Below are 27,011 nucleotides of genomic sequence, written 5' to 3'. Positions count from 1 at the left end.
AACGAAAAAAAAATTCAACTTTAACGCCCTCTATCTTTTTCCACAGCAATATTTTATTGAGGTACTATCGCCATATTTTGATCCAAACAATCTGCCCAAAGATTGAAGAGTAGAAAGATAGGAAACGAAGCGACTAAAGTGATGTGAGCGCCATCTGTGTTTCAAATGTGTTTTTAAGGCCCTGGTTAAAATTTTAATTCGAGGGACATATGAAATTTTGCGAGATGTCAGAGTCATAAGGAATAGAATTCGAATTTCGCGCCCCTCAATTATAAAACAGAAAACTTTATTAAACAGTTTTTCTGTATTGATAATACGTTTTCAGCGCCATCTCATTGTCAAATGTGTTTTCACTGGCCAAAATGTAGTCGGTTTTTAGTACTAGCGATATGAGGGCGTTTCCTATCTTTTTTTTAATCTTTGAAAAAGCGTTGGCTTTGGCAACTATAAAGATGTAGCATAGAATTATGTCACTTTGGCGTCAATTTGAAATGAACAGCAAGGGTGATGACCACAATACTAATATGTGATTACTATGGAGCGTCCCCAGAGATATATCTCTGAGCGTCCCCCATGAAGCCCACGGAGGTCCCTCCATGGGTCGTAGATGGAGATGTGGTTTCCAAAGATATCAAAGAGCTCTTCGACACATGTGTCTTTGCTGATTTCAAGCTAAGTTCTGTGGTTTGAAGGGTTTATTGTGGACCATAGATACACAATCTCTGTTGTGGGCAGTGGTGGGAAGGGGAAGTCCAGAACACTAATATACGGCGGGAAGTGTGATATTTTATATTTTTGAGAATGGATAATAGTTTAGAAATTCTTTCCAAAAACTTATTGGACATATTTGAGCAATTAAAATGTCCAATTTGGTAAATTTAACTACAAAAAGAAAATTTATTGTACTAATGCTTTATATTATTTCAGTCTAGATATTGTTGACATTGCTAGAGAGTTAACATGTAAGCATTTATTTTGTTCTAACTGTGTGGAAACATACAAAAAAGGAAAGAATGGTTTCAATTGTCCATTGTGCAAAAAAGAAATATCCAGAAAAAAGATATTAAGTCGTGATACTGCTTTGGACTCTTTATGTAGAGTCATTAGGGGCTTGTGCGATGATATAAAAGTACATCACAAAACAGATCGTGAGTAACTTTATACTGTTCTGTTGAAATCATATCGTATCATATTAGGCCTGTTTTGGTTCGCTTTTAGGATGGTTCCAGAACGGTTCAAAACAGTCGCACATTTATTTATTCAGCGTAAGCTCGCGCGTAGCATGTGTGTGGCTTCCCATAGCATTGCTGTTCCACTACTTTGAACCGATTCGGAACCGCCTAAAGTGCGAACCAAAACAAAGCCATTATTATGTTCTGTTGAAATGTTGAATAACTATATTATCCTCTAAGTGCTGTACATATTAACTTCAATCTAACATGTTGCAGTCAAGACGTTCTTCAGTAGAGTACCTAAAGGACCCATATTGTGTAACTTTACTAACAGAAATGAATCACTTGATTTTATTCCTGAGTCTTCTGATGAAATTATAATGCCATCTACTTCGAAACAAGATGTTGTTAAGAAGTCATGCAGGAAACAAAACTTGAATGAGTCTGAGTTTAGCATTGAGACCGGTAAGTAGCACATTTCAGTTCATTTTGGTGGCTTGTTATGTTTTTAATGAAAACAAGTTATATGATATAACATATCGAGGGTTTTGTGTCAGAAGGGCGTATTTACAAAATCGCAATTTAGTGCCACGAAACCCTCAATATATATTTCTCAAATGTTCCATTTTAAATTTAATTTCAGCCTCAAATCCTAATAAGCCTGATATACAGAAAAGCTTGCTCATTGAAAAGAAGACAAAAACGAAACCCAAAATTAAGTTATCCCGCAAAAGAAACAAAGCAAAACAAGATGATTCAGATATCACTTTGAAGCCAAAACTTGCTTCTCGAAATAAGGTTGCACATAAATCTTCAGAAAAAAAGAAAATATTGAAGTGGTTGCATGATACACAAAATGAATTTGAGATATTTAGTGACAGTGCACAATATGAGAATTTGCAACAAATAAATTCCAGTGAAAATCAACTTGCTATTGATATAAAGGAGGATGAAGTACTCGGTGATATTGATAAAGAAATATCTAGTGGTAGGAATGACACACCCGATTTTTCTAAAGAACTAAACACTGAAAATTACAATTCAAAAGCAAAGAATGCTTTTTTGGATCAATTGGAAAATGAAATGTTAAAAAAATCTAGTTATATGAAGAAGGAGAGTACTATACAAAAAAGTCTTAATAGGAGTGAGAATAATAAGAAGAATAAACCAAAATCATCTTGCAAGAACATTAAAAAAATTAAAACAACAAAAGTTGAAGAGGAGGTACCCAAAAAGTTGGATATACAACTCCTTTCTATCCATAAATCAAATGAAAACGATGTACAAACTGAGAACACAAATGATTCTCTTATGAATATAGATAGAACCGTTATATTTGGTAAAACAGAGGAAGAATATTTAAGCAGAACAATTCCTAAAATGATTGAACCGAATGTGGTAGAAACCACTTGTCTGGAAATTATGAATGAAAAAGATATCTATCAGAAAGATTCTGAAGCAAATCAAGATAATGATTCAGACATATATGTTTATCAAACACAACCATTATCTAAAGAAACTGTTGATCCAAGAACTGATAGAAAAAGTGTTGTTCTTAGGCTTACTCAAAAGTTAGAAACAATTTTACAGCAGTTGCTCAAAGAAGGAATTCAAATGAATGAGCTTTTTTACCTCTACCCTTCTTTCGAAGGTATTTTTAAGATATTCCATAAATTGAATGATAATAAAGCTTATCAATCACATGAAAGTAGGAATCATAGAAAATTTTCTGACAAACAAAATCAAACAGATTTGCTTTCTTTGAATGGCTTTACAATAACTCCAACTGTAGCCTACAATTCTTTAATTCATGAAGATGTTGCAACACAGACCACGGATTTCTGTCTTGATTATCCCCAATTTTCTCTAGAAAAAGTACTCAGAAACAGCACCCCTGCAGCTTCATCTTCACAAATTATGGATATGGACACCCTAAGAAATGTTGAGAGTGGAAAAAATCCAAAATCAAAAAAACCAAGTCAATCGAACTTAGAACTCCATCAACAAAGTTCAATGTCCAAATCACAATTTGAAATAGCTAACATACAAATGAAATCTTCTTCATTGAATGAGTTTGAGTTTGAGAAGCAAATTTCAGTTAATGCGAGCGTGAATAAAGGACATAATGACATTTTGGTCGATAACATTTTTGAGCAATGCAATACACAACACAATGTTTCCTACAATCACCCTACGATGAGAAAAACCTCAAATCGAACACAAATGAACTCAAATCATTCTTCATCAAGACTCAAAAATTATTCTGATAAAAGTAGATCAAACTCAAGAGTGGGTATAGATATAAGTCAAGGATCTGGTATTATGCGTAGTGTTCCTCAATTAAGAGTAAGTCGTAGGCTTATATTCGAGAACACAATGAAGGAAAGGACTGAGGTGGAGCAAAAACTTAAGAGAGAGAGAACGATGGACTCAACATCTGATTCTGATGAAAAAAGGCCATATAAAGTTAAATTTTCCAAAAGTTTACATGATAAAAGCCAGTGTTCAAGGTATTCTGATGTGGAAATGAAAGAGGTAAAGTCAAATTTTTTTTTTAATTTTCTTTTTCTCTGAGCATCGACTTCGAATAAAGCAAAAAAATCTCATATTCGGAAATTACATATAGGTATCCAATTTTATTTATAAGAGTAGATATATATTTGTAGACAAAAATTTATAGGGTTTCAGCAAAAATGTAGTATGACATTCGCGATCCGAAAAAAATTAAAAAGATATCTCTGATTCTTTTCCTTTCAAACCAGCAAAGTTAATTGTCACTGAATATACTACGAAATGCATTAAACTAGCGTGTACAAATGACTTATCAAAATAACGATATTCAGTTTTCTTTTTTCAAATGAGAGGAATATTTTTGGTCATAAACTTACATATTTTATATTGATCCAAATACTTCTGTGAAATATTCGATTTTTTCTTACAAGTTTTTTTTATGTATGAACATGCTGTAGCTTGTGAAAATGAATATTACTTATAAAAACCCTTCCCGGACGTCACGGTGGTGCAACCAGTCCGGCCCTGGAGGCCGCTCCCTTCTAGAAAGCACGGAAAACCGCGAGAATGTTACCGGCAGGACAGTACAGTTTACAGGGTTAGCGGCAGGTGGAAATAAATAGTAGTGTCATATTTATTTGTGTTAGTATAAGTGTAAATAAATGATCTCAATCAGTTAGACGTTTTAATAAAGTGAAGAAAACGTTACATTGGTGTCAGGTGTGAGGTTCAACATCGCTCGAATTAAATAAATATTTTCGGTTATTTGGAGTTCATGACAGTGACCACACGACTGCAGAACGCGATGGAGACTGGGTAATGGACTTTTTGAGTAAGATGAAGGAAAGAATGGAAGAAAATTCTCTTAAATTAAATGAGAAAATGGACGAGAATTCTTGTAAGTTAAACGAAGAAAATGAAAGAACTAAAAAACAAAGTAGAAGCAGCAAAAACAATCGCTGATGTGTTGAGAGATGAGGACAGTGCCCTGTTGTATAGAAGTTTGAAAAGGCTACTCAGAGAAAGTATAACTGAAACTGTGAGGCAGAAAAATATTAGGAAAATTCAAAACGCAGATAATAGACAGCAAATCCTATGGAAGTTGATAAAAGAAGAAACGGGAAAGAAGGAAACATCTCAAGGATCGAGATTTGACGTGGAGGGTAAACAACTTAATGAGTACTTTGCTACAGTAGGACATAAGATTCAAAAAAATCTGAACCCATCGCTTGAACTCTCAAGTAAATTTTTGAATAACTTCAAAGTTGAGCCTTCATCTTCAATGTTTTTGCATCCTGTTACTGAGGATGAAGTTTTATCGGTGTCCAATAGATTGAAAAATAAAAAAAGTAAGGATGTCTACGGGATGTCATTTTCAGTACTCAAGGGGATCGTTCCACTGATAAAGGGGCCGTTATGTAAAATAATCAACGATTGCTTTGAGCAGGGAGTATTTCCGGACAAATTGAAGGTAGCCGCAGTTACGCCACTTTTGAAGAAGGGAGATCCGAATCGCTGTGAAAACTACAGGCCGATTTCTGTTCTTCCGGCAGTCTCCAAAATATTTGAGTCCCTTCTGAGAGAGCGCTTGACCAGGTACCTCGAAAAAAATTGCCTATTCCATCCTTCTCAGCATGGCTTCAGAAAAGGACATTCAACAGTAACAGCAATGGTTGATGCTCTAGATACAATCCTCGATGCATATAACAAAGGGGAGGATGTGGAGTTGTCCTGTGTTGATCTTAGTAAGGCTTTCGATAGCGTCCCTCACGATATTCTGCTAAATAAACTTCAATACTATGGGGTGAGAGGCAAGGCCTACGAAATATTCTGTTCATATCTGGACAAACGTTTCCAAAGAGTCAGATGGAATAACTCATTGTCAGGAGATCAAGAAGTTCTCTCGGGTGTACCACAAGGTTCCATACTGGGACCCATCCTTTTCATCCTATACACAAATGATCTCCATTGTAACATCAGAGCTGACAGAATAATTAGCTATGCTGATGACACTGCATTTTTGAATATAGGTAGAGGTACGACGGCTCATCAAACGGAGGGATCCCTAGCTGACGCAAGCGCGTGGTTTTCTGCGAATGGAGTTAAGATCAACTCAGACAAAACCCAAAACCTTGTTTTCACCAGCAGGGGACAATCCGATCAATGCCTCACATACTTGGGGTAACGATTCATTCCTCCCTCAGCTGGAATATATATATATTGAAGAACTATGTGGAAGTTTGTCGACTGCCATATACCTTATAAAAAGGATGAGACGAATTGGAAATATGGAAACAGCTAAGCTGACTTATTATTCCGCCTTTCATAGCCGAATGCTCTATGGCATCATTATATGGGGACAAAGTAGTGGCATTGAAAGAGTACTCCTCAAACAGAAGAGAGCAATAAGAGCGATCTATGGCATGAGACAAACAGAGAGCTGCAGGCCCATCTTTGCAAGGGAGAGAATACTCACAGTCACCTCATCCTTCATACTTTCTTGTGTGAAGTACGTACACCAACAGAAGGAGAAGTTTGAAACTAATTCCAGCTTCCATAACTATAACACTCGTTACAAAGAAAACTTTGCACTTCCATGTCTTCGCTTGAAGAAGCTGCAACAGGGTACAAATCTTACATGTCTCAAATTGTACAATAAACTTCCTCAAAATGTGAGGAATTTGAGTAAGAACAAATTCAGTGGGAAGGTTAAGGCACTTTTATTGGAGAAGACGATATACACACTTGATGAATTTTTAAATTGTTAGTCGGTATTTGTCATGTGATTGTGATATATTATTATCTATTATTAGCATATTTTGTTTGACAAGCCGTGTATGTTTTGACGGTAACTTTTTATAGTGTTGTACTACTATAAATAAATTATTATTATTATTAACGAGAAAATTGACGTGAACTCTTGTGAGTTAAATGAGAAAATTGACGAGAACTCTTGTAAGTTGAATGAAAAAACGGTCCAAATGGGAAACATTCTCGAAAATCAAATGAACGAATAGAAGAAAAATTGAATGAGAATTGGATAAGAAACTGAAAACCAAAAATGCAAAATTTGATGAAATGGACGAGAGGTTCGATATGATGAGTGAAAAATTTGACGAAGTTTATGAAAGAGTTGACGAAAAATTTGACAATGTTCATCGAAGTTAATGGAAAATTTGAAGAAATGGTAGGAATAATTGAACATCATTCCAAATTAATAGATTGTCTGAAAAGAATGTCAAATAAAACAGATATTCTGGCTTCATCAGCCTATGAGGATATATTGAAAAATTCTTAGCCTAGTATAGAACCAAACAAAATTTCAATGTCAAAATATTTAATTACTTAACATAGTCTCCTCTTATATAGGATACATTTATTACAGGGAACCTGTAAAGTCTCAAGACCTTAAAAAAAAAAATGTTTCTTCTTGCTCTGCAAACCAGACCTCCACAGCTTTTAGTACCCCCTCGCTGAAAGAAAATGTATGACCTTTTAAAGTTTTTTTCATTTGAGGAAAGAGATGATGGTCGGATGGAGCCAAATCTGGTGAATAAGGGGGTGTTCTAGTAATTCAAACCCCAAATCACGATTTTTTTTTGCATGGCAACATGAGATTTCTGTGCAGGGGCGTTGTTTTGCAAAAACAAAACACCTTTGGATAGCTTTCCGCGTCTTTTCTCTTTAATTTTTTTCCGTAGAGTGGTCGGTAATGTCGAATATTAATCTCCGGTTATTGTTCTACCCTTATCCAAAACATCAATCATGATTACTCCATGGCAATCCCAAAAAACTGAAGCAAGAACTTTTCCAGCAAATGATTTTTGGACACGAAACTTCTTAGGTCATGGAGAACCAGAGTGTCGCCATTCCATCGATTGTTGCTTTGTTTCTGGATCGTAGAAATGTCTCATCCATAGCAACAATTCGGTTTAAAAAGTCTACATCGTTTTCAAATCGAGCACAGATCGAACGCGATGCTTCTTCCCTTGCACGCTTTTGGTCAACATTCAAACATTTGGGGATTCATTTTGAGCCGCGTACACATCTGAGCAAAACAGCCGAATGAGCATTCAGATGTGGACTGACAAAAAACACCGCACCGAACGCGCTCATGTTGCGCGGAGCTGATCCGTTATTTGTCGGTCCATCAAAAGGCGCGTATACATCTGAGCAAAATAGCCGAATGAGCACGCCGCACCGAATGAGCGTTTATGCGGACAATTTTTCTTTCCGACGCACGAACAGCATGAGCATGTGTTCGGAGCCGCTCCAACGGATGTGTTAGTTCAGTGCTTTCGAACGCGAACGATGGAAACTTAGAAAAAAGGAATCATTCTGTGTTCTAAGGATGGAAAACTTGGGTTGTGCTAGTGCCTCTTTCATAATTGTGTACGAGTTGCTAAAGAAGAAGAAACGACGGCGTACTAGATGGTCTTCACAAATTTTATCTACAAAGAAGCCGAGACCGTAGCTTCAACAGCACTTTTTTTTTGCACGACATTCAGAATGAGGGCGACAAAATTGGGCGGTTTTCATACTAATTTATTAAATTCAAACACGTTTCTTGCGAGAAATCTATACTTAAATGTGTGCGTTCGGTTCGGGGAAAAGATGTCAACTAAACCCGTCCACACTGAGCAAGAATTTTCTTTGATGGACCGACCAATTGCGGATCGGCTCCGCGCAACATGAGCGCGTTCGGTGCGGTGTGTTTTGTCCGTCCACATCTGAATGCTCATTCGCCGCGATGTGCTCATTTGGCTGTTTTGCTCAGATGTGTACGCGGCTTATGATGAACACGTACGTATGAAGCCGCGTACACATCTGAGCAAAACAACCGAATGAGCACATCGCACCAAATGAGCATTCAGATGTGGACGGGCAAAACACACCGCACCGAGCACGCTCATGTTGCTCGGAGCCGATCCGCAATTTGTCGGTCCATCAAAGAAAATTCGTGCTCAGTGTGGACGGGTTTAGTTGACATCTTTTCCTCGAACCGAACGCACACATTTAAATATGGATTTCTCGCAAGAAACGTGTTTGAATTCAATAAAATAGTATGAAAACCGCCCAATTTTGCCGCCCTCACTTTCCCAGAAAGAACGGAATTATTGCTGGGAGAGAACTTTCAGCAGTTATCAAGTCCGCAGAACATTTATACAAGTATTTGTACGGAAGGAAATTCTTGCTAAGAACGGACCATGCTGCTTTGAAATGGCTCCTGAGTTTTAAAAACCCGGAAGGACAAGTGGCTAGATAGAACGAGAGGCTGAGGGAATATGACTTCGACACTGAAAACAGAGCGGGGACTAGCCATCGCAATGCAGACGCGTTATCAAGAAGACCTTGTCCCGAGAATTGCAACCATTGTTCACGTCTGGAAGAGAAGATCGAGTTGAAAGAAGAATGGTAGACGACCTATTTGGGAAGAAGTATCGAGACTGAGCCAGAATATAAAGTCGTATTGCGCACAATGGGAAACGTTGTTGGGAAAATGAAGATGGATCTGAGCAAAGGCTCCAGTTGATTGTGCCGAAGAGTGGCAAGACATTTTGACCAGACTACATAATGGAACTTCGGGTGCGCATTTCGGGATAACTAAGACATTGGAAAAGGTCAGGCAGCGATTTTATTGGCTAAATTGTAAGATAGACATTAAATATTGGTTTAGAAGATGCAAAGCTTGTGCTTCTGGTAGCGGACCTGATGGTAAAGGGAAAGCACCAATCGACATCGCTAGCCACTTTCCTGAAACAGACCATGGAAACAAGTACATTTTGGTAGCAAAATCGGCAGTTTTGTGTATTTTCATAAAATTCTAATTATTGTAACCAGTCCGTGTCCGGCCCTTGCGGTCGGACCTTCCGAGAACCAGAGCGGTCGCTAGGTTCTGGAACAACCGCGAAGGCACCTGAATGTTTCAGGCGCCTATATAAGCCCAGCGGAGGAGCAGGTAGTGAAGTACAGTTATAGTTCACAGTGCAAGCGAATAGTGAAAATAAATACGAGTGTAAAAAAATATTAGTGATATAATTTGTGAGTTATAAGTGTATTAAGTGTAAATAAATAATTTTAATCAGTTGGATGTTTTAATTAGGCGAAGAAAACGTTATATTGGTGTCAGGTGTGCGGTTCAACATCGCTCGAATTGAATAAATATTTTCGGTTATTTGGAGTTCATGCTAGTGACCACAAGACTGCAGAACGCTATGGAGACTCAAGCGGTAATGGACTTTTTGAGAAAATGGACTAGAATTCTTGTAAGTTGAATGAACAAATGGTCCAAATGGAAGAAAATTCTCGAAAATTAAATGAGAAAATGGACGAGAATATTTGTAAGTTGAATGAGAAAATGGACGAGATTAAGAAAAATTGTAATGATGTGGTGAGTCAACTTACAGATAAATTGGATGAAAAACTGGAAACCATAAATGAAAAATTTGATAAAGTAGACGAGAAGTTTGATATAGTGAACGAAAAATTCGACGAAGTTAATGAAAGAGTTGATGAAAAGTTTGACAAAGTTTATGACGACATGAATGGAAAATTGGAAGAAATGGCAGGAATAATTGAACATCATTCCAAATTGATAGATTCCTTGAAAAGAATGTCAAACAGAACAGATATTCTCGCTTCAACTCCCTACAGCACAGCGAAAGCGGAAAATGACGGCGAAGGTAGTAGAATGAAGATCAAGCCTCCAACTTTTGATGGAAAAATACCCTGGTCGACATATCAAAAACAGTTTGAAGCTGCTGCTCTGGCCAACAACTGGAACGACAACGAAAAATCCACGGCATTAATAATAGCTCTACGAAGAGAGGCACTCAACATTCTGCAAACGATTCCGGAGAGTCAACAAGCCTGTTACGAAGTTCTTACATCGAAACTTCAGATGAGATATGGCGATGCTCATCTACAACAAGTATACCATGCACAAATAAAGAACCGAGTGCAGAAAACAGGGGAAAATCTCCAGGAGTTTGAAGCTGATGTGGCGAGATAAGTCAGGCTGGCTTATCCATCTGCTCCAGTAAGGTTCCTGGAACAGCTATCAATCCAGACATTCGTGGATGGGATAAAGGATAGTGAAATATAACAAGCCCTGAGACTAGCACGCCCTAGAACCATAGATGATGCCTCTGCCCAGGCTTTGGAAATTGTAAGACAAGTCCAAGACACAGACCGATCTATTGAGGACATTGTCAGGGAAGAAATCCGTAGAATATCACAAGTTAGGAAAAATGATGCTGTATGCTGCAACAAAAGTGGGCATTTCAAGCGAAACTTTTCAGAATTGGAAAAAGAGCCACAGCAGGGAAACTAAAAGGGGTCGGTGATAAGGGGCATAAATCGACCCAAGCCAAAAATGCCCCCGAAGTGATAATCCGGGGAATAATGTCTAAGGATTCATCAAGCATAGTTATCCCCGGAAAGATAAATGATCGAAACGTGAAAATACTGGTAGACACTGGCTCGATCAAAACCATTGTGCGTCCAGAAATTGCTGAAGGATTCAAGATTCGCCCGGTTAGGATCAAACTTCGAACTGCGTCTGGACAGGAAATACCGACTTCTGGATCGATCGTCTCCACTATTGAATTGGGAAACACAACAGTTAGCCACGAAGTTCTGGTAGCTGGAATCACGGAAGAAGTTATTCTGGGATTGGACCTTGTTAAGAAGCTTGGATGCCAATTGGATATGAAGAGTGATGTACTTCGGCTAGGAAGTGAAGAGATTCCATTCAATGATGTGGAGGACAAGATATATCGTATTCGACTGACCGAGGACATCACGTTGCCAGGGCGAACTGAAGGCATAGTGACTGGTAGATGTGAGGATGCAACGAGGAGTGGCTGCGTGAGAGTAATTGAGCCCTGTGACGATACAACATTCGAAGAGACTATTACTTGGGAAGACCTTGGTAAGGGTAAGAGACAGTATTCCCATCCGACTGCTCAATGTCAACATGTTTCCAGTCACCCCTAAGAAGGATACCTTGATTGGACGTGGTGTACCTGTGTACCATATTTCGGGTGGGATAAGTACTGCAGAAGTCTCAAAATCGCAAAGGAATTTCGAAAAACTGTTGTCCCTCCTCACTTCAAAATGTCAAGAGCTCGACCGATACCAATTACTCGAATTGAGAAAATTGGTTCAAACGTTCTCTGAGGTTTTTGCTACGGACAAAAAAGCAGGGAAGACCAATGTTGTGCAGCATAAGATCAATACTGGTGGTGCACAACCTATACGACAGCATCCTAGGCACTAGTCTTCCTCTGGCAAAAAGAGAAGAAGCTGAAAGGATAATTGAAGACATGGCGAGAGAAGGTGTAATCGAACCGTCCGATAGCCCCTGGTCATCTCCCGTAGTATTAGTGAAGAAGAAGGATGGAACTACTAGATTCTGCGGAGACTACAGGCAGCTCAATCAGGCCACGAAAAAGGACAGCTATCCCTTACCGAGAATTGATGATACCCTGGACACAATCTCGGGATCACGTTGGTTTTCCACCTTGAATCTGAAGAGCGGATATTGGCAGGTTGGCTTGGATCCAGAGGATAAAGAAAAAACTGCCTTCAGTATTGGAACAGGTCTGTGACAGTTTAAAGTTATGCCTTTCGGTCTATGCAATGCTCCTGCCACATTTGAACGTCTGATGGAGACAATATTGACAGGGCTCTCCTGGAAAACTTGTCTGGTGTATCTGGATGATGTGATAGTAGTGGGAAAATCATTCCAAGATCACTTACGCAACCTATCCGAGGTTTTCCAGCGACTTCGTGATGCCAACCTAAAGCTAAGTCCTAAAAAATGTAATCTGTTTCGAACAGAAGTGAAATATTTAGGACACGTAGTTTCACGGGGAGGTGTGAAATTTGATCCAGATAAGATCGAGGCAGTGCAGGAATGACCTATACCGAAAGACAAGAGTGAGTTCCGGAGTTTCTTAGGCCTTTGCACTTACAATAGAAGATTTGTATCTGGTTTTGCCAACGTTGCCAAGCCGCTGACGAAATTGACGGAAGATGGACAGGAGTACATATGGTCCGATGATTGCGCTGAAGCATTCGAACGATTGAAAAGGGCTCTGGTCACAGCTCCAGTTCTGAGTTACGCAAGAGTTGAAGGTAAATTTGTGCTCGACACCGATGCCAGTAATACAGTAATTCATACATTGGGGGCGTTCTATCGCAAGTTCAGGATGGACAGGAAAGAGTCATCGGGTACTTCATCAAGGTGTTGTCCAAACCAGAACGGAATTATTGCGTGACCAGGGGAGAAATTTTAGCAGTCATCAAGTCGGTAGAACATTTCTACAAATATTTGTACGGAAGGAAATTCTTACTAAGAACGGACCGTGCTGCTTTGAAATGGCTCCTGAGTTTCAAGAACCCAGAAGGACAAGTGGCTAGATGGATTGAGAGGTTGCAAGAGTACAGTAGCGGCTCGTGATCTAGTTCACTAGGGGGCTACTTTTAGAATAATAATAAAAATATGAAATTTTAAAACCAGTTTTCCGCAAAATTTTATGCAATTTATAATTCTTCTTGAAACATACCTGTTCTTATCTACTTGCTCGTTGTGCTTAATAATATTATTCCGCGATATTCTAATTGAGCTGCGATATTAGTCGTAACCAGAAAATCTAATTCTGTCGAACAATTTACATGCTTGGCAGATAGCTCATGCTTCTTAATTTTTTCATTAAGGTGATTCAAATCTCTAAATCCTGCCCTTGCCCATACGTTATCAATTGTTATACACTTGTCTTGAGAAGTTTTTGGAGTTTTATCTGCCTGGGTTAAATTTAAATCGGGAGTCGGTCTACCCAGCAGTTGAATACGGCTTTTTTCCGCCAGCGAAATCAGTTTTTAACATATTTTGAACACTATTGTCCGCCGTGATTTGAAAACGTAAACAAATACGAACGCACGCTAGAGGTTGTCTATACGCTAGCCGGCAGCGGCTAGAATGAAGCGGATAGGGGCGACTTTTATCGTAGCCCTTTTACTCCTTAAAACGACCGACACGAAGAGTTGCGGCTGGAGCCGAATGACTGTCCGAATGCAAGAATTCGGGGCTACACGATTCATCGCCCATGCAGGGACGAACTGCTAGATTATGATTGAAATAAACAAAACTGCAGGAGTCGCATGAATGTTTTACATTAATAAATTATATAAATAACCGTGGAAAGTAATATTTTCATTGAAAATCGTATGGGAAGGTAAATAGCATAAAAGGATTGATTTCTTGTGATTTCTTGTATGGGGGGCTGTAGCCCTATAGCCCTCACAGACCAGCCGCCACTGCAAGAGTATGACTTTGACGCTGAACACAGAGCGGGGACTAGCCATCGCAATGCAGACGCGTTATCAAGAAGACCTTGTCCCGAGAATTGCAGCCATTGTTCGCGTCTGGAAGAAAAGGTCGATGTAAGGCGGACCACCGTTATCGAAGACGACTGGCTACCTGAAGAAATTCAAAGAGCACAAGAGGAAGATAACGACTTGAAAGTAATCCTGAGTTGGAAGGAGAGCGGTAGACGCGGAGTAGGTAGTGAAGTACAGTTATAGTTCACAGTGCAAGCGACTAGTGAAAATAAATAGAAGTGATATAATTTGTGAGTTATAAGTGTATTAAGTGTAAATAAATAATTTTAATCAGTTGGACGTTTTAATTAAGCGAAGAAAACGTTACATTATATATTGGAAATGGTACATTTTCGCTGAACTAATTTTGGTGTAATTCATTAGTATTTAGTCTACTCCATAGTGGGGTGACGTTTGATTTACTAGTTTTGGGACTCCCTGTATATGAACGCATGCAAAACTAAATTATTAATTTTTCATAACTATCATGTGGGACAGAGCTTCGACTTGAATGTGGGCGTGTGTGGTGTAGAGTTGGAGTGCGGAAACTCTCCTTTTTGGGAGTTTCCCTTGACGAGGGTCTCACTTGGAGGCCACATTTTATTAGAGGACTCGATACCAAATAGCACTATATGTGCTTCGTGTTCAGGACTTTGGGGTGTGTTCTCAGTGAAGACAGTTTTGTCGCTTTATTTCATGCTCAGGTCATGTCTAGACTTAGGTATGGAATTTTCCGTGGGTAGGCTCAGCGGAATTTAATGATCTTTTTCGGTCTGCGAGTTTCAAGAGTGATGAGGGACGTTTCGTGTAGGGAAATATCCTTCGAATCATTGATATCATCATCATTTATATGTGTTACGGCTTAAGATAGGTGTAAGCATAAACTTTAGATTAGCCGGCTAAACTTAGGTTTATATTCGAGGAGAGGCTAAAGTTCGATAAAGTATTCATCGGCTAATGTGCACATTATCCAAAACGAAACGGCTAAAAATGTATTCGATGGACACGGGGAGGGGTGATTTCTTCTGAATGGTCGGATGGGGAAGGCGAACGCACGCGGCCCCGATTTTGTTTCAATTTTTAGAATTGAAATATGCAAAATAGCATCGAATGCTATTGTATTGAGGTTTCGTGACATAACACCCATTAGTTTTCAATTTAACATTTACTGAGTAATTTTCATTTGTTTAGGAGATTTATTATTATTCTTAAGCAACACGCTTAAAGGATCCTCTAATTTTGAGGATTTATCAAGGCCCGTGGGGTATTCGATAAGATAATTTTTTACTTTGTAGATTTCAAAAAATTGATTGTCAATCTGACGTTTAATATTTATTCATTTTTTTTTAACAAAACTACAGTTATGAAAAGTACAATTGGTAAATGTTAAATTATGGAAGAAGAGTTTGCATGGTATTGATTATTTCACTGTGGCGTTCTTGGTCAATATTTAAGTACGGTTTTATTGAATTGGAGCTGCTATGTCCGGTTATTTTTATTTATTGCTGTTCAGGAATTCCTTTATTCGCCAAACGGCTAACTGCAGTTGATCTGTTCGAATGATTGGATATCTTTTTACACTTAGTGTCCAAACCAATAGCTTGCGCGGATGACTTGGTCCACATACTAATTGTGTTCTTGCCTACCGGAATATTGTTAAACCATGTGTCACTTTCAGATTTCCAGAAACAATTTGGTCTCTTGAAAAGGCGGCTGGAAGTAATATATTTCCCTCTTGTGGAGAATAATTTATGGAACAACCGAACAGGGCATGCACTTTCGTTTGCAATATTGGGAACAAGCCACTTACTATTTGTACAACTTTTCGATCCTCCTTGGCATGTTTTATTGAACTGCATTTTCGCTTGTTTGGATCCTACTGTAATCTTTTACGTTTTGCATTTCTTGATCTCGCGCATTTTTGAATATCACACTGGTAAACGGGTCGAATACAATTTTGAAGTCATTGATGTAATTTTCCTGGACTTGCTTAGTCGCAGTATTCCAAATTGTTTTTACAGTCGCTTCTTTATATTCAGTTACGTCAGCTTTTCTCATATTTACCGCATAATCTGTCAATATATTCGCCAAATTTAAGATGTCTAAAAACATGCTGTATGCACTGATTAGATTTTGTTTTTCCCGCTTCGAAAATAAGAGATAAGTTTCGTTTTTCCCACTATAGGCCTGTGATCGATATAAACGCAGAACAAAATAAAGCGAGAGAGTATCATTAGATTTTCTTTCATAGAACAAGGATAGAACATGGTGGCGCCGCCACGAAACGAATCTCTTATTTTCGATTTAGTCTAATGAATGTCATTCCATTCAAAAAGTGACGAGTGCATACACCATGTTTTTAGACATCTTAAGCGCTACCTACAGTGGGAAAAACGAAACTTATCCCATATTTTCAAAGATGGAAAAACAAAATCTAATCAGTTTATACACCATGTTTTTCGACATCTTAGCCAAAATAGGCGAACAAATTTTTCCACAAATTTTTGAGAAGAAAAAACAAAAGTGCTGGGCTAACTTTTTTCTTCATTTTCGATTTTTCGGGAGATAAATGGGACTTTCGCAAAAATTCGAACGGCAGAACACTGTAAATGTAAGCACAACCTGTTTCAGTCGCCAAAACTCATTTTTTTGATAAGTGCTGGGCTGGCCCATTCTATACATTCTGTTGAATATTTTGAGAACCTTGTGGAATAAAAAAAAATTCAACGGCACGAAACAGCACAAACCTAGCACAATTCAGCACAAAAATTTTTTTCTTCGAAAATCGAAAAGTGCTGTGCCAACTTCACACACATCATTGCGAGATCTGAGAAGTATCTGATCTTAGCAACAATATGCTACACCTCTGGATTCCTTACTGCTCACTGGGCATTACCGCCTCAGGAAACACTTGATGAAATTAGGTCTAGAAGAAACTTGAGTGCAGATTCTCTGTGGAGGAGGAAGAAACTTCGACTCACCTGGTGCCACAATGGCTCGCCATTGCAGGCCAACGTAAAACATGTCTTGGACGATTAAATTACAGGAGGAATGAGGACTTGTCCTTCCTGAAGCACTTCCAGATACTGGAGTTCGTTCGATCTCTGGAATTGGAGGACGAGCTGTAGACGACGTAGTGGCGTAGTGACAGCTCTGATGTCACAAATGATCTTAAGGTGAAATGCAACGCAACCGCCCCCTAAAAATCTCCAATCTACAAAATTCATTTTTCTGAAAGTACCAGGAACATGAGAAATATTTTCGTTCCGGTTTATAAGTGAATCTTACTTTTTTAGTTGTGAAATTTATAAGGTTAAGTGTTTTCCGGAAACACTATAGTCGAAATCTGGTTAGCAGTTGCCGGTATTTTTAAATTTGAGATCTTTTGCACGTCCATAACTTTCGATAGAGCACGTTCCTTCAAAAAAAAAAAAAATTATTCATTTTAGGCAAATATTGAAACTTCCGTTAAAATTTCATGATGTTTTTGTTTTCGTGGAGATGTTTTATTCCCAGACTAGCTTGATATGGTGTCATATAACAGTTGCGTTCACCCTCAAATTAAGCTATTCACCATTGTATCATCTCAGAGATCATTTCAGTGTATGTAGTAATGTAATAGTACATCTGAATTATTTACAGATTAATCAGGAGCATTCAGGTGTTGAAAAGAGGTCAGTTTCTCCTGCAAACAGTGAAAAATTCAACACAAAGACACACCAGTCAGATGAAGATACAAAAGCTGATGCTTTAATGAAATATTTTGATGAACTCATTGAAAAAGCTAACCAAGAAATTTTAGAAGAAGATTTGTTGTCCAAACAAAAGGAGTTAGAATTATCACAAATATTATCAGAAAACGATAAACATAACACACATCATGAAATACTCAACCACTCTGTAACTGAAAGACAAGTTAAAACTCAACAAGATATTGAAAGCATTGGGACTCAGGATCTCAAATACTATGATAAGTTAATTGAAAAAGATACTAGACAAATAGAAATCGAAAATGATAATCAACACAAAGAAAAATTAATAAGGGACAACTATAAAGAAAGTCCAATAGCATCCAAACATAATAATTGTCTTGAGGAAGAGGAAAATGTTGAAACGAAAAGAAAATTAATAAAAACCCAAGATCTTTTGGATGATTGTAATATATTAATTGCAAATACTACAATGGAAATACGAAGAAATGAAATGAGCTCTTCGCATAAGGAGAATAATACTCAATCTCAAAATGATGATGAAATTTGTTGTCAAAATATGTATCAGTTAGACAATGTTTTAGAGAAAGGAAGTAGAAGAGAGGTGCTATCCAGAGATGAATTTTCAAAATCATTTGGATCTTGCAAAGAAAATTTAACCAAGCAGACATCATCCATAGAAAATAAAACAACAAAATCAAACGATTTATTTTATACTGCAAGACGTAACAACTCACAAGAAGAACGCAAAATTAGAAGAAAAAAGAAAAATGCTCCCAGAGCGGATGGAGATAATTCAGTTGCAGACGTAGTAGACACTTCTCCGAAATCACTTAGTTTCTTAGAGAGGTATTTACTATCCTATATATTTTTTAATGTATTACTTATTTGAAATCTTCACTAGCCAAGTCATATATGATGAAATATTATACACACAAATTATTTTATTGATATCAAATGTCCTTCAAAAGCAGTGGCGGCCCGTGACACTATGAGATGGTGAGTCATATCAGAAAAAAACACGAACCACAAGGGATCGCCAAAAAAGGTTTGCTAAAAGCAAAGTTCGCAATAAAGGATAAATGTAAATAGCTATCAGGAATTAACCATTATTTTTATTCTCTAAAAATTGGTTCGTTATATGCGAAAGTTCGCTGAAAACGGAGCCGTTGTAAGCGAACACTACTGTATACAGGGTGTTTTCAAAGGTAAGGTTTTTTTTGGGACTCATCAAATAAGTCGTTTCACCAAAAATTGTCTACATAAAATATCCAAGATGGCTGAGATACAACTCCTAGAAGTTAGACGAAATTTCATTAAATTTCAAGTACGGGACTGTGGAAGATGACTCCGTCATCGCAAAAAGGAAACACAACATATAAACATATGGCTGGACAATGAATGGTTCAGTACCAAGTTCATCGGATTCGATGCATCAGGTCACTTTTGAGATAATCATAATTGGTATATCGTTCAATTCAGGATGAAAAAAAAAAATTAGAAAATCGAGGCAGTTTCTTGAAAGTGCTATGATAGTTATGTTGAAAAAGTGCTATGATATTTCCCCATTTCATTTCATTTATTGGACGATTGTTGGAATGTTCGGACAAGAAAATTGTGATGCCCATTGTGAAAAAATTCGTGAATAATTCAAACCAATTTTACTGGAGAATTCTCTACCAAATTTTGGTATGAAAAGAGCAGAGATTATTTTGTATGCAACTGAACAGTAAATTCTAACGAAAGTGCGTAGGTAACGGTAAAGAATTCACGGCGCATGAATTCTCGGCTGTTGCAAACGGGCTAAAGTTACTAAAAAATAATGGGAACAATTCGGCAATCCCAAGTTTCCACATGGTCGAATCAGGATATAAGTTTTTTCTCACTGCTTTGCGATAATTCACCTAACAAACGGTCTAAGGTTTATTAGGATCTATTTCAGTAATAATTTACAAATTTTTTTTTTCAACTTTTTCATTTTGAAAGTTTCGGATATTTTATTCTTGGTGAAACGCTTCATTTTAACCACTTCTATCCCGTTGAAAAAAAAACCTCACCTTCGAAAACACCCTGTATACATTTCTACACATAGGAAAATAATTCTTTGCCTGATAATTCTTTTAAACTTCACGTATTTTTGGTAGATCCAAGCGCTATCTCCCGCTTCCCGAACAGTGCAGAACAATTGCAGTTTGCCGAGGACATGGAATGTTCGCTGTACGAGAGCCGAGGCATGCCTCAAAATGATCATTAGAAGCAGAAGCCGCTTTCAAAGGCGTATGGATATATTCGCGTCGCATCGATGTAGATCACGCGCTAGACAAGGAAGCGCGTAGGCATGCCTCAAACCTCTTACTTCTCAAAGAGGAAGTGGGATGAATATAGAAGAATCGTAAGATTGAGCAGGATTATTATTGAAAAGAGAGTGCCGTACGGTAATGATGGGAAAATTCGAAAATTGGACTGAAAAGATGATGAAATGGATTAATAAAATATTCGATTAATACGTGTAATCTCCAGCATTTATTTGGTGAGGCACTGCCTCACCTGCCTCATAGGACAAGCCGCCACTGTTCAAAAGTAGTTATGATTTTTCTAATAATTGCGCGAGGTCACTCAATTCAAATTTTGTTGAGCGTATTTCTCACTTGGAAAATTATATTTACTTGGTTCATTTCTCAATTAATATTTTTACTTTTTGTTCTTGAGAATTTATTTAATCGTTTACAACATAATTTTTTATTCAAGGCTCAGTTGTTCCCAAAATGTGAAACGAGATTCCAAAATGTCATTGCAAATTGAAGAAGATATCAAAAATACTCCTGCGATTATGAATATTATACCACCTCCCGGATTTGACGATGAAATCCTTATAGAAGAAAAAGTTAATCCAAATACACAAAGCAGCGAAGGGGGCTCTGAGAGTGGTATACCCAATTCAATATCTCCACAAAAATTCAAAGTGCCATCAAAAAGAAAGCGATTAGTTGCAGCTAAGGTGAAAACTGTAAAGTTTGCTGTGCCCCAAGAGTTGACGACACATTGTAGAGAAGAATCTAAGAATCTCAATGAAAAAAAAAAGGTCAGACAGTCGATATTTTCACCTTTAACAATTGAACCCAAAACCAGTGCATCGGTGTTAACTAGTACATTGAAACAAAAAAGTATTTTGAGTTATGCAAAACCAAAACTATCACAACAAGCAAGGTATGTGCATATTTTTAGTGAGAATGTGAGGATTTTTAACTGCTTAATTTCAGCACTTCAACCTCACAAAAACCTAAACCCTGCATTGCTTTCACTAGGCTGAATAACGCAGAAACATCATGTGTACATTCTTTATGCAATAGAAATTTAGTTACACGTCAAGATCAGTTTGGCCCTGATGTTACTCATATGATTGTTTCTGTTGACAAACATAATAATGTAAAATATCATACCATTAAATTCATATCTGCTATTGCTGCTGGAATATGGGTGGTCAATATAAAATGGGTGCAAGAATGCTTATCGCAAAATTGTATTGTGGACGAGGTGACGTACGATCGCGGATGAATGTTTTTATTTTAATTGATATTCATTTCATTTACTAGGAACCTTTTGAAGTATTTGATATAACTGGAATACCAAGTCCAAGTATTTCACGACTTACCCGTGTCGTCAATCCACTGCTCAAAGGATTCAAATTTTATGTTCCACGTTCATTTGCTCAGGCCAGTGCTGAAGACGTCAAGGTAAGTCGGTTTTTTTGGTTATGAATAAATGCTCCTTTGGACATTATAAATAAAATAAAGAAACCTTTTGAAATGCCAGTTAGTTCCATTGGCAACTACTATCCGCAACCACTTAGGAACATCGTATGTAAAGGGTTATTGGTGAACACACATTTAATAAGCTCATATCTTATCCTATAATTAGTACGAAAGGTTTATAGCCAACAAATAATATTGAGTACAGGATATATAATTTGGAAAACAAAGTCGTTATCATTTTTCAACACACGGCAACAAGATATATTAAACACCGGTCTGGAAATGTAGCATTCACAATACGTAAGAAAGAGATAAAGAGCTAAGCTATAAGGCGCCGTTTAGGTGAAAAGTCTTTTAGCAAATAATTCATTTTTTTAGTCCAAATATACCGCAGAATAGTAAATATCACCGCAATTGACGCTGTGAATAGAATGCGCTCCCATTGCTAACCGGCGGCGAGATGAAGAAGTTGTCGTCACCTTTGGAGTCGTACGCGTTTGTTTTTATCCACGAGGACTCCTTTATGGCCATTTGACGAACGGATTCACGGTTGATACTGGTCTTACGGGCTATTTACATCATGGAGGTTCTCGGATTTCGATTGACTAGCTTCTTGACGATTTTGCAATTGCTAGGCGTATTGATAGTTCTTTTCTCCCACTTCCTGGACAAGGAACATCATGGCAAAGCTCCTTGAAACGGAAAATTACATCGGACACGGTTTATCGAGACACGTTGAGCAAAAGAACAATTTCGCATAACTGCGAGTGTGGGGCTGAAAAACAAACCCTGAGGCATATAATTGAGGACTGCGTGTCCATGGCCTCTTTGAGGACTTCCTGACGGCGACTGAAGACCGCATTGGTTTTTCAATGGAAAGTGAGATGAAATTATAACCATGTAATGTGATACCATACGATAAATAAATAAAAGTAAAACCCTGTGTAGAAATTAAATCCTTATTGAACGAATTTTCGTGCTTATTAAGAGAGTTATTTTGCTATTTCGCAGTGACAATATAGTCACTGTAGATTGAACGTACAAAAGGCGCCCCCTCAGTCGACAAATCCTGTAGCACCACTCCGCCTTATGTTGTAGCAGTGCAGTACAAACTATAAACGCTCATATCCCGAAAGCGCTTTCAATGAACACCCTAGCTTACACGGCTTCTCCACAGACGTTCACGCCTTCGTAAATGTGATGCGTTTATGTCCAGTTTCATAATAAAATTTAAAGTGATTTTAAGCTTACAGCTTCCTTTAGTGTCATTTTTACGGCCGGTTTCATGATCAAATTTAACGTCACTTTAAGCTTCCTTTACAGTCATTTTTAGTAGTGTTAAAGGAAGCTTTAGAATAAGGTTAGATTATGAAACCGGCCGTTAGTAGGGTTAAAGGAAGCTTTAAAATTAAAGCGACTTTAGGTTTGATTATGAAACCGGCCGTAAATCTTTAACCTTCGCGCCAGACTAATCCGAGGGTGCGGACATTATCAGAAGATTACATCACCTTTCTTCTCAAGTATAGACTCCAACAATAAAATAACATTTTTGTCCATCTCAAAACTCGCTATATAGGGTGTGCCTTTGACTTGTAAATGTATATTAACAGTAGACTTTTGAGGTAAGAAGAAACACTTTTTTCCTTTATAGCTTTCTTTCCGATTCGGCCTAGATAAAAAAAATATAGCCATTTTAAGTTTTCACAATGAGCTATGTCATTCCTGAAAAAGCAAAATTTCCTTCGGAATAACAAGCAAATTAACATGTTACCTCTATTCGCGGTTTTCATTCGTCCGTTTATTCGTGAAACACTCTGTATATGTGGATGTTCTGAAAATAGTCAAATCAGTCAAAGTACCTTACTTTAGAATTTTGCAGATAATTTTCATTTTTCAATAGCAAATTACTTGAGAACGTCATATTATACGAGAAAATATTAAGAATACTTTTATTTTCCAAAATGGCCAAATATTCATAAGATAGTATATGTTCATTATGAAGAAACTGGAAGATGTGGTTGGATTTTTGTGTTCGGAGAAGATTCATCATATCATCAATGAAAAACTACATATAGTATTCCGAAAATAATTCCATTCGATTAAATCGTTTGTGAGATAGAAGTAACTCAAAATTATGTTCTTGTAAAGATTTTCAACAGCCTGTATCCTTTCAAGCCGAATTGGAGAAAATGGTAAAGGTATAAAGTATTTCATTTGACCTCAGGAATCTTCTGTTAAAATATATTATGTTCAAGTAAAAGACTCATCCTGTATAGAGTCTCGGCTGATCCAATTCCTTCTGAAATTTCCGCACCTCTTTTTATAATTTTATTCCTTTGTTGTTGCAGAATATCATTCTTTCATTACAAGGCGTTGTTGTATCTTCGATAGAAGAATTGGTGGACAGAGGGGATTATACCTGTATCATTATATCTGAACTTGTGGATTCAAAAGATTACGACCAATACGAAGGTGAGACACTTAATATAAAACTGTATATAATGTTATTGATATCGGAACCAACTTGAACATATAGTGATTCACCGCAATGGCCTATATGACGTTTATGGAAAACTATTGACAATTTTATGCCGAAAACTTTCATTTTGGGGTTTTCGATAACCCCTAAAATACCCCTGAAAACACTTCTTGAGGAGTATTTTTTTTCAAAAATATCATTGCCATTTTAAATTTCGCCAATATGTAGTACTCTGTTTGCTGTTCGAATCGAGAATGTACAGGGTGGGCAAAATTCGATGGGATTGAATGGCAGCTCTGTAACCGTAAGAGCTAGGGAAAAATGGATGGCACGATTCTGACCTCAATTTTTAAAAGCTGAATAATGTCCAAAACCGTACGCCTCTATCTCCATTTGTTTTCATTTTTAGGCTCTTTGAATTGGTGCCTTTATTTCGTAAAGTTCAGTGATATCCAAAAACAAATATAACATTCTGCAGACAATTTTTGACATTTGTTTTCGGATATAACTGAAACTTTACGAAACAGAGACACCAATTCAAAGAGCCGAAAAATGAGTTTTCACTTATAACTTGAAAACAGAAGAATATAGAGGGATGCGGTTTTGGCCATTAACCATCTTTTTGAAAGCGAGGTCGTGAGTCTCCAAGTTTCAAAGATGCGGAAAAGTTTTTCGAGTCGAATAATTTGATTGATGAGTAGTTCTTATTTCACACATGCAATCATGGCATCATCTAAACGGAAACCTGGAACACTTTCGTAAGCATCATAGACAGAAGATAATTTTTATATTCATTTTCAATTATGAAATTTCACATTCTCTCTACTAAAACACGATCAATTCATCACTTCTTTTTTCTATCGGCCAAAATTTGTTCCAAGGTATCCTGGCGCATTTAAAAATGGCACAACACAAAGATGCATTTTATGTTCAAGCAAAGATTATGGAGTTCTCTATAATCTTTGTGTTCATGTTCCAAATGCCAGTCACAGCGGATGCCATATCATTGTTTGAAACATTTCACTTCTATGGGCTGGTGATGAATGTGGGTTTCAAACATCATATTCATAGCTCATAAAACAGTTCATAGGAATAAAGGTCTGTAAGGGAGAGCGCCCACCAAAGTAGCGTAGCACTGACATGGCACATACATGACAAAAGCGATGCAAAATTTTTATATATCGCACATCTGAGTGAAGTGTCAGTTGCTTGAAATAAAGCCATATTTTCGCGATTAAGACGCGTGAAGAGTCTTTAAGCGGTGCTATTCGAGCGAATAAGTCATGACGTCAGTCTTTAAGACGCTTTAAGCGGAACCTGGCGGTCTGTGGAGAGCGCCTGTGTCATAGAGTCATCTTGTCTCTGGCCTGTGTCGTCTTCATTGAACTAAAGAAAAACTTTCTTTAGTTCAATGGTCGTCTTAAGCGGAAGGAGGTATTATAATATAAAGAAGAAGGGAGAATATGTTGTTTATATCGAATTTGATTTGAATTCCTACTAGGGAAGAGTGCTTTTATTGCCAATAATGCAGTTTCTGCATTATCATTTAGAATAAATAAATATTTTTCAAATAATAGCCAAAGAACAGAAATTGAAAAATTCACAATTCGATTCGCTGTCTAATGACAACGACAGATGACTCAACCATCAGCGATATTCTATTTTTGCGACAACAAAATTAATGACGTCACGCTTAAAGACGCTTTAAGACATCGATTAAGACGCTTAATCGCCAAAATATGGCTTAAGTCATTCTCAGTTCATATCTGAAAAATATGCATCCCCGTTGTCATGTATGTGCCATGTCAATGCTACGCTACTTTAGTGGGCGTTCCCACTTAAACAAGCTCAAAAGTTGCATGAAAGCATACAATTTTCGAGTACTCGCGGGGGAAAAGAGAAAACGTTAAGCGCAGGTGTAAATAGTCTCGGGTCTCGGTTATCGAGCACGAGTAATCTATTGTATCTATCAATCTATCAGTCTTTTAGGCTGTCGTGTTTGCAAGTAACAAATGCACCTCCTAAATCCGCCACCATCTACTCTGTAATCTGTGATCCGCCACCGGCGTACAGCGCCGGGTTGGGCGGAATGCAGTACTACCGGATGCGCCCTTTAGAGATATCAAACTTTTCGAGTAAAAACAAAATTAGAGGCTCAACGAATCATCTGTATCTATTTATTTTGTGTATTGTTTATTTGTGGCTGTTCTTTGCTCCATTGTGGGTTACTACAGTATAGGCTCCGTTAGCGGGGAGACAAAAATACCGCAATTGATCATGCAATGAAAGTTATGTTGAAAAAATATTTTAATTGTGATAATTTTCTTCCAGATTGGCTGTCGGTCTATAAAATATTGACAGTTGACATTAACTGGTTAAGCCTTTCGGTGAGTCGTTATAACATACACAGCCTTAGGCCTTATCTTTTGTGCTCAGATGATTCTATCTATGAATTGGGTTACCCATCTGATTTAGTTGTGGATGTAGCACCTTGTTTGACCCAAAATGATGAACCATTTTTTTGAGTAATATTTTGTGTATGAATTTGAAGACTTCAAATTTTTAAGAAATTTATTTTTGTTTTTGTTTGTGATGTTATGTGATAATTTTTTATTAATGACCCAAGATTTAGTTTAGTTTATTCGAAGTTCAAGATTCTTAGTAAACTTCTCTGTTTCAATGAAAAGTTGAAACGTAATTAATCTGCGCGAATCACCTGTTGAATAAAAATATCATTGTTTTTGTTTTTGAATACATTTTATTTAATGTTTTGTAGGAATTTTTATATACATTTTTTATGTTTTATATTTACAAATTAATGTTTTTTTTTGTGATAAATATTTACAAGTAATCAGACTTCTTTTTTTTCTATCATTAGGTATTCTTTCGGTTCGCAGGCCAGTTTCGTTTTAATCGCCGGATGACTGGCGGCTCTATCGACGGTTCAAGCGAGACGTTCGGATGGTTCTCCAATTTTGATTGATGTATGTTAATTCTGTCT

General features: G+C 37.4%; 1 protein-coding gene across 3 annotated transcripts; it reads left to right on the top strand.

The window, feature by feature from the left end:
• Window positions 1–734: 734 nt before the first annotated feature.
• LOC123312254 lies at window positions 735–26,811 on the top strand. Of its 3 annotated transcripts, none has more exons than XM_044896586.1 (10): window positions 735–872; window positions 928–1,148; window positions 1,449–1,637; window positions 1,816–3,707; window positions 17,712–18,628; window positions 20,528–20,986; window positions 21,040–21,313; window positions 21,373–21,513; window positions 23,880–24,003; window positions 26,342–26,811. In XM_044896586.1, exons 1-10 carry the CDS (start codon window positions 802–804, stop codon window positions 26,533–26,535), a joined length of 4,482 nt encoding a protein of 1,493 aa, XP_044752521.1. In that variant the 5' UTR covers window positions 735–801; the 3' UTR covers window positions 26,536–26,811. The 3 variants fall into 3 exon arrangements, 2 of the variants coding, with proteins under 2 accessions (XP_044752521.1, XP_044752522.1); XM_044896587.1 differs by having other exon boundaries at window positions 737–811; window positions 1,119–1,148; XR_006537597.1 differs by lacking the exons at window positions 21,040–21,313; window positions 26,342–26,811.
• Window positions 26,812–27,011: the final 200 nt, after the last annotated feature.

Source organism: Coccinella septempunctata, chromosome 4, assembly GCF_907165205.1.
Source record: "Coccinella septempunctata chromosome 4, icCocSept1.1, whole genome shotgun sequence".
NCBI lineage: Eukaryota > Metazoa > Arthropoda > Insecta > Coleoptera > Coccinellidae > Coccinella > Coccinella septempunctata.
Note: the sequence above shows the minus strand (reverse complement) of the source record. Positions and strands in the feature narration are given on the sequence as shown.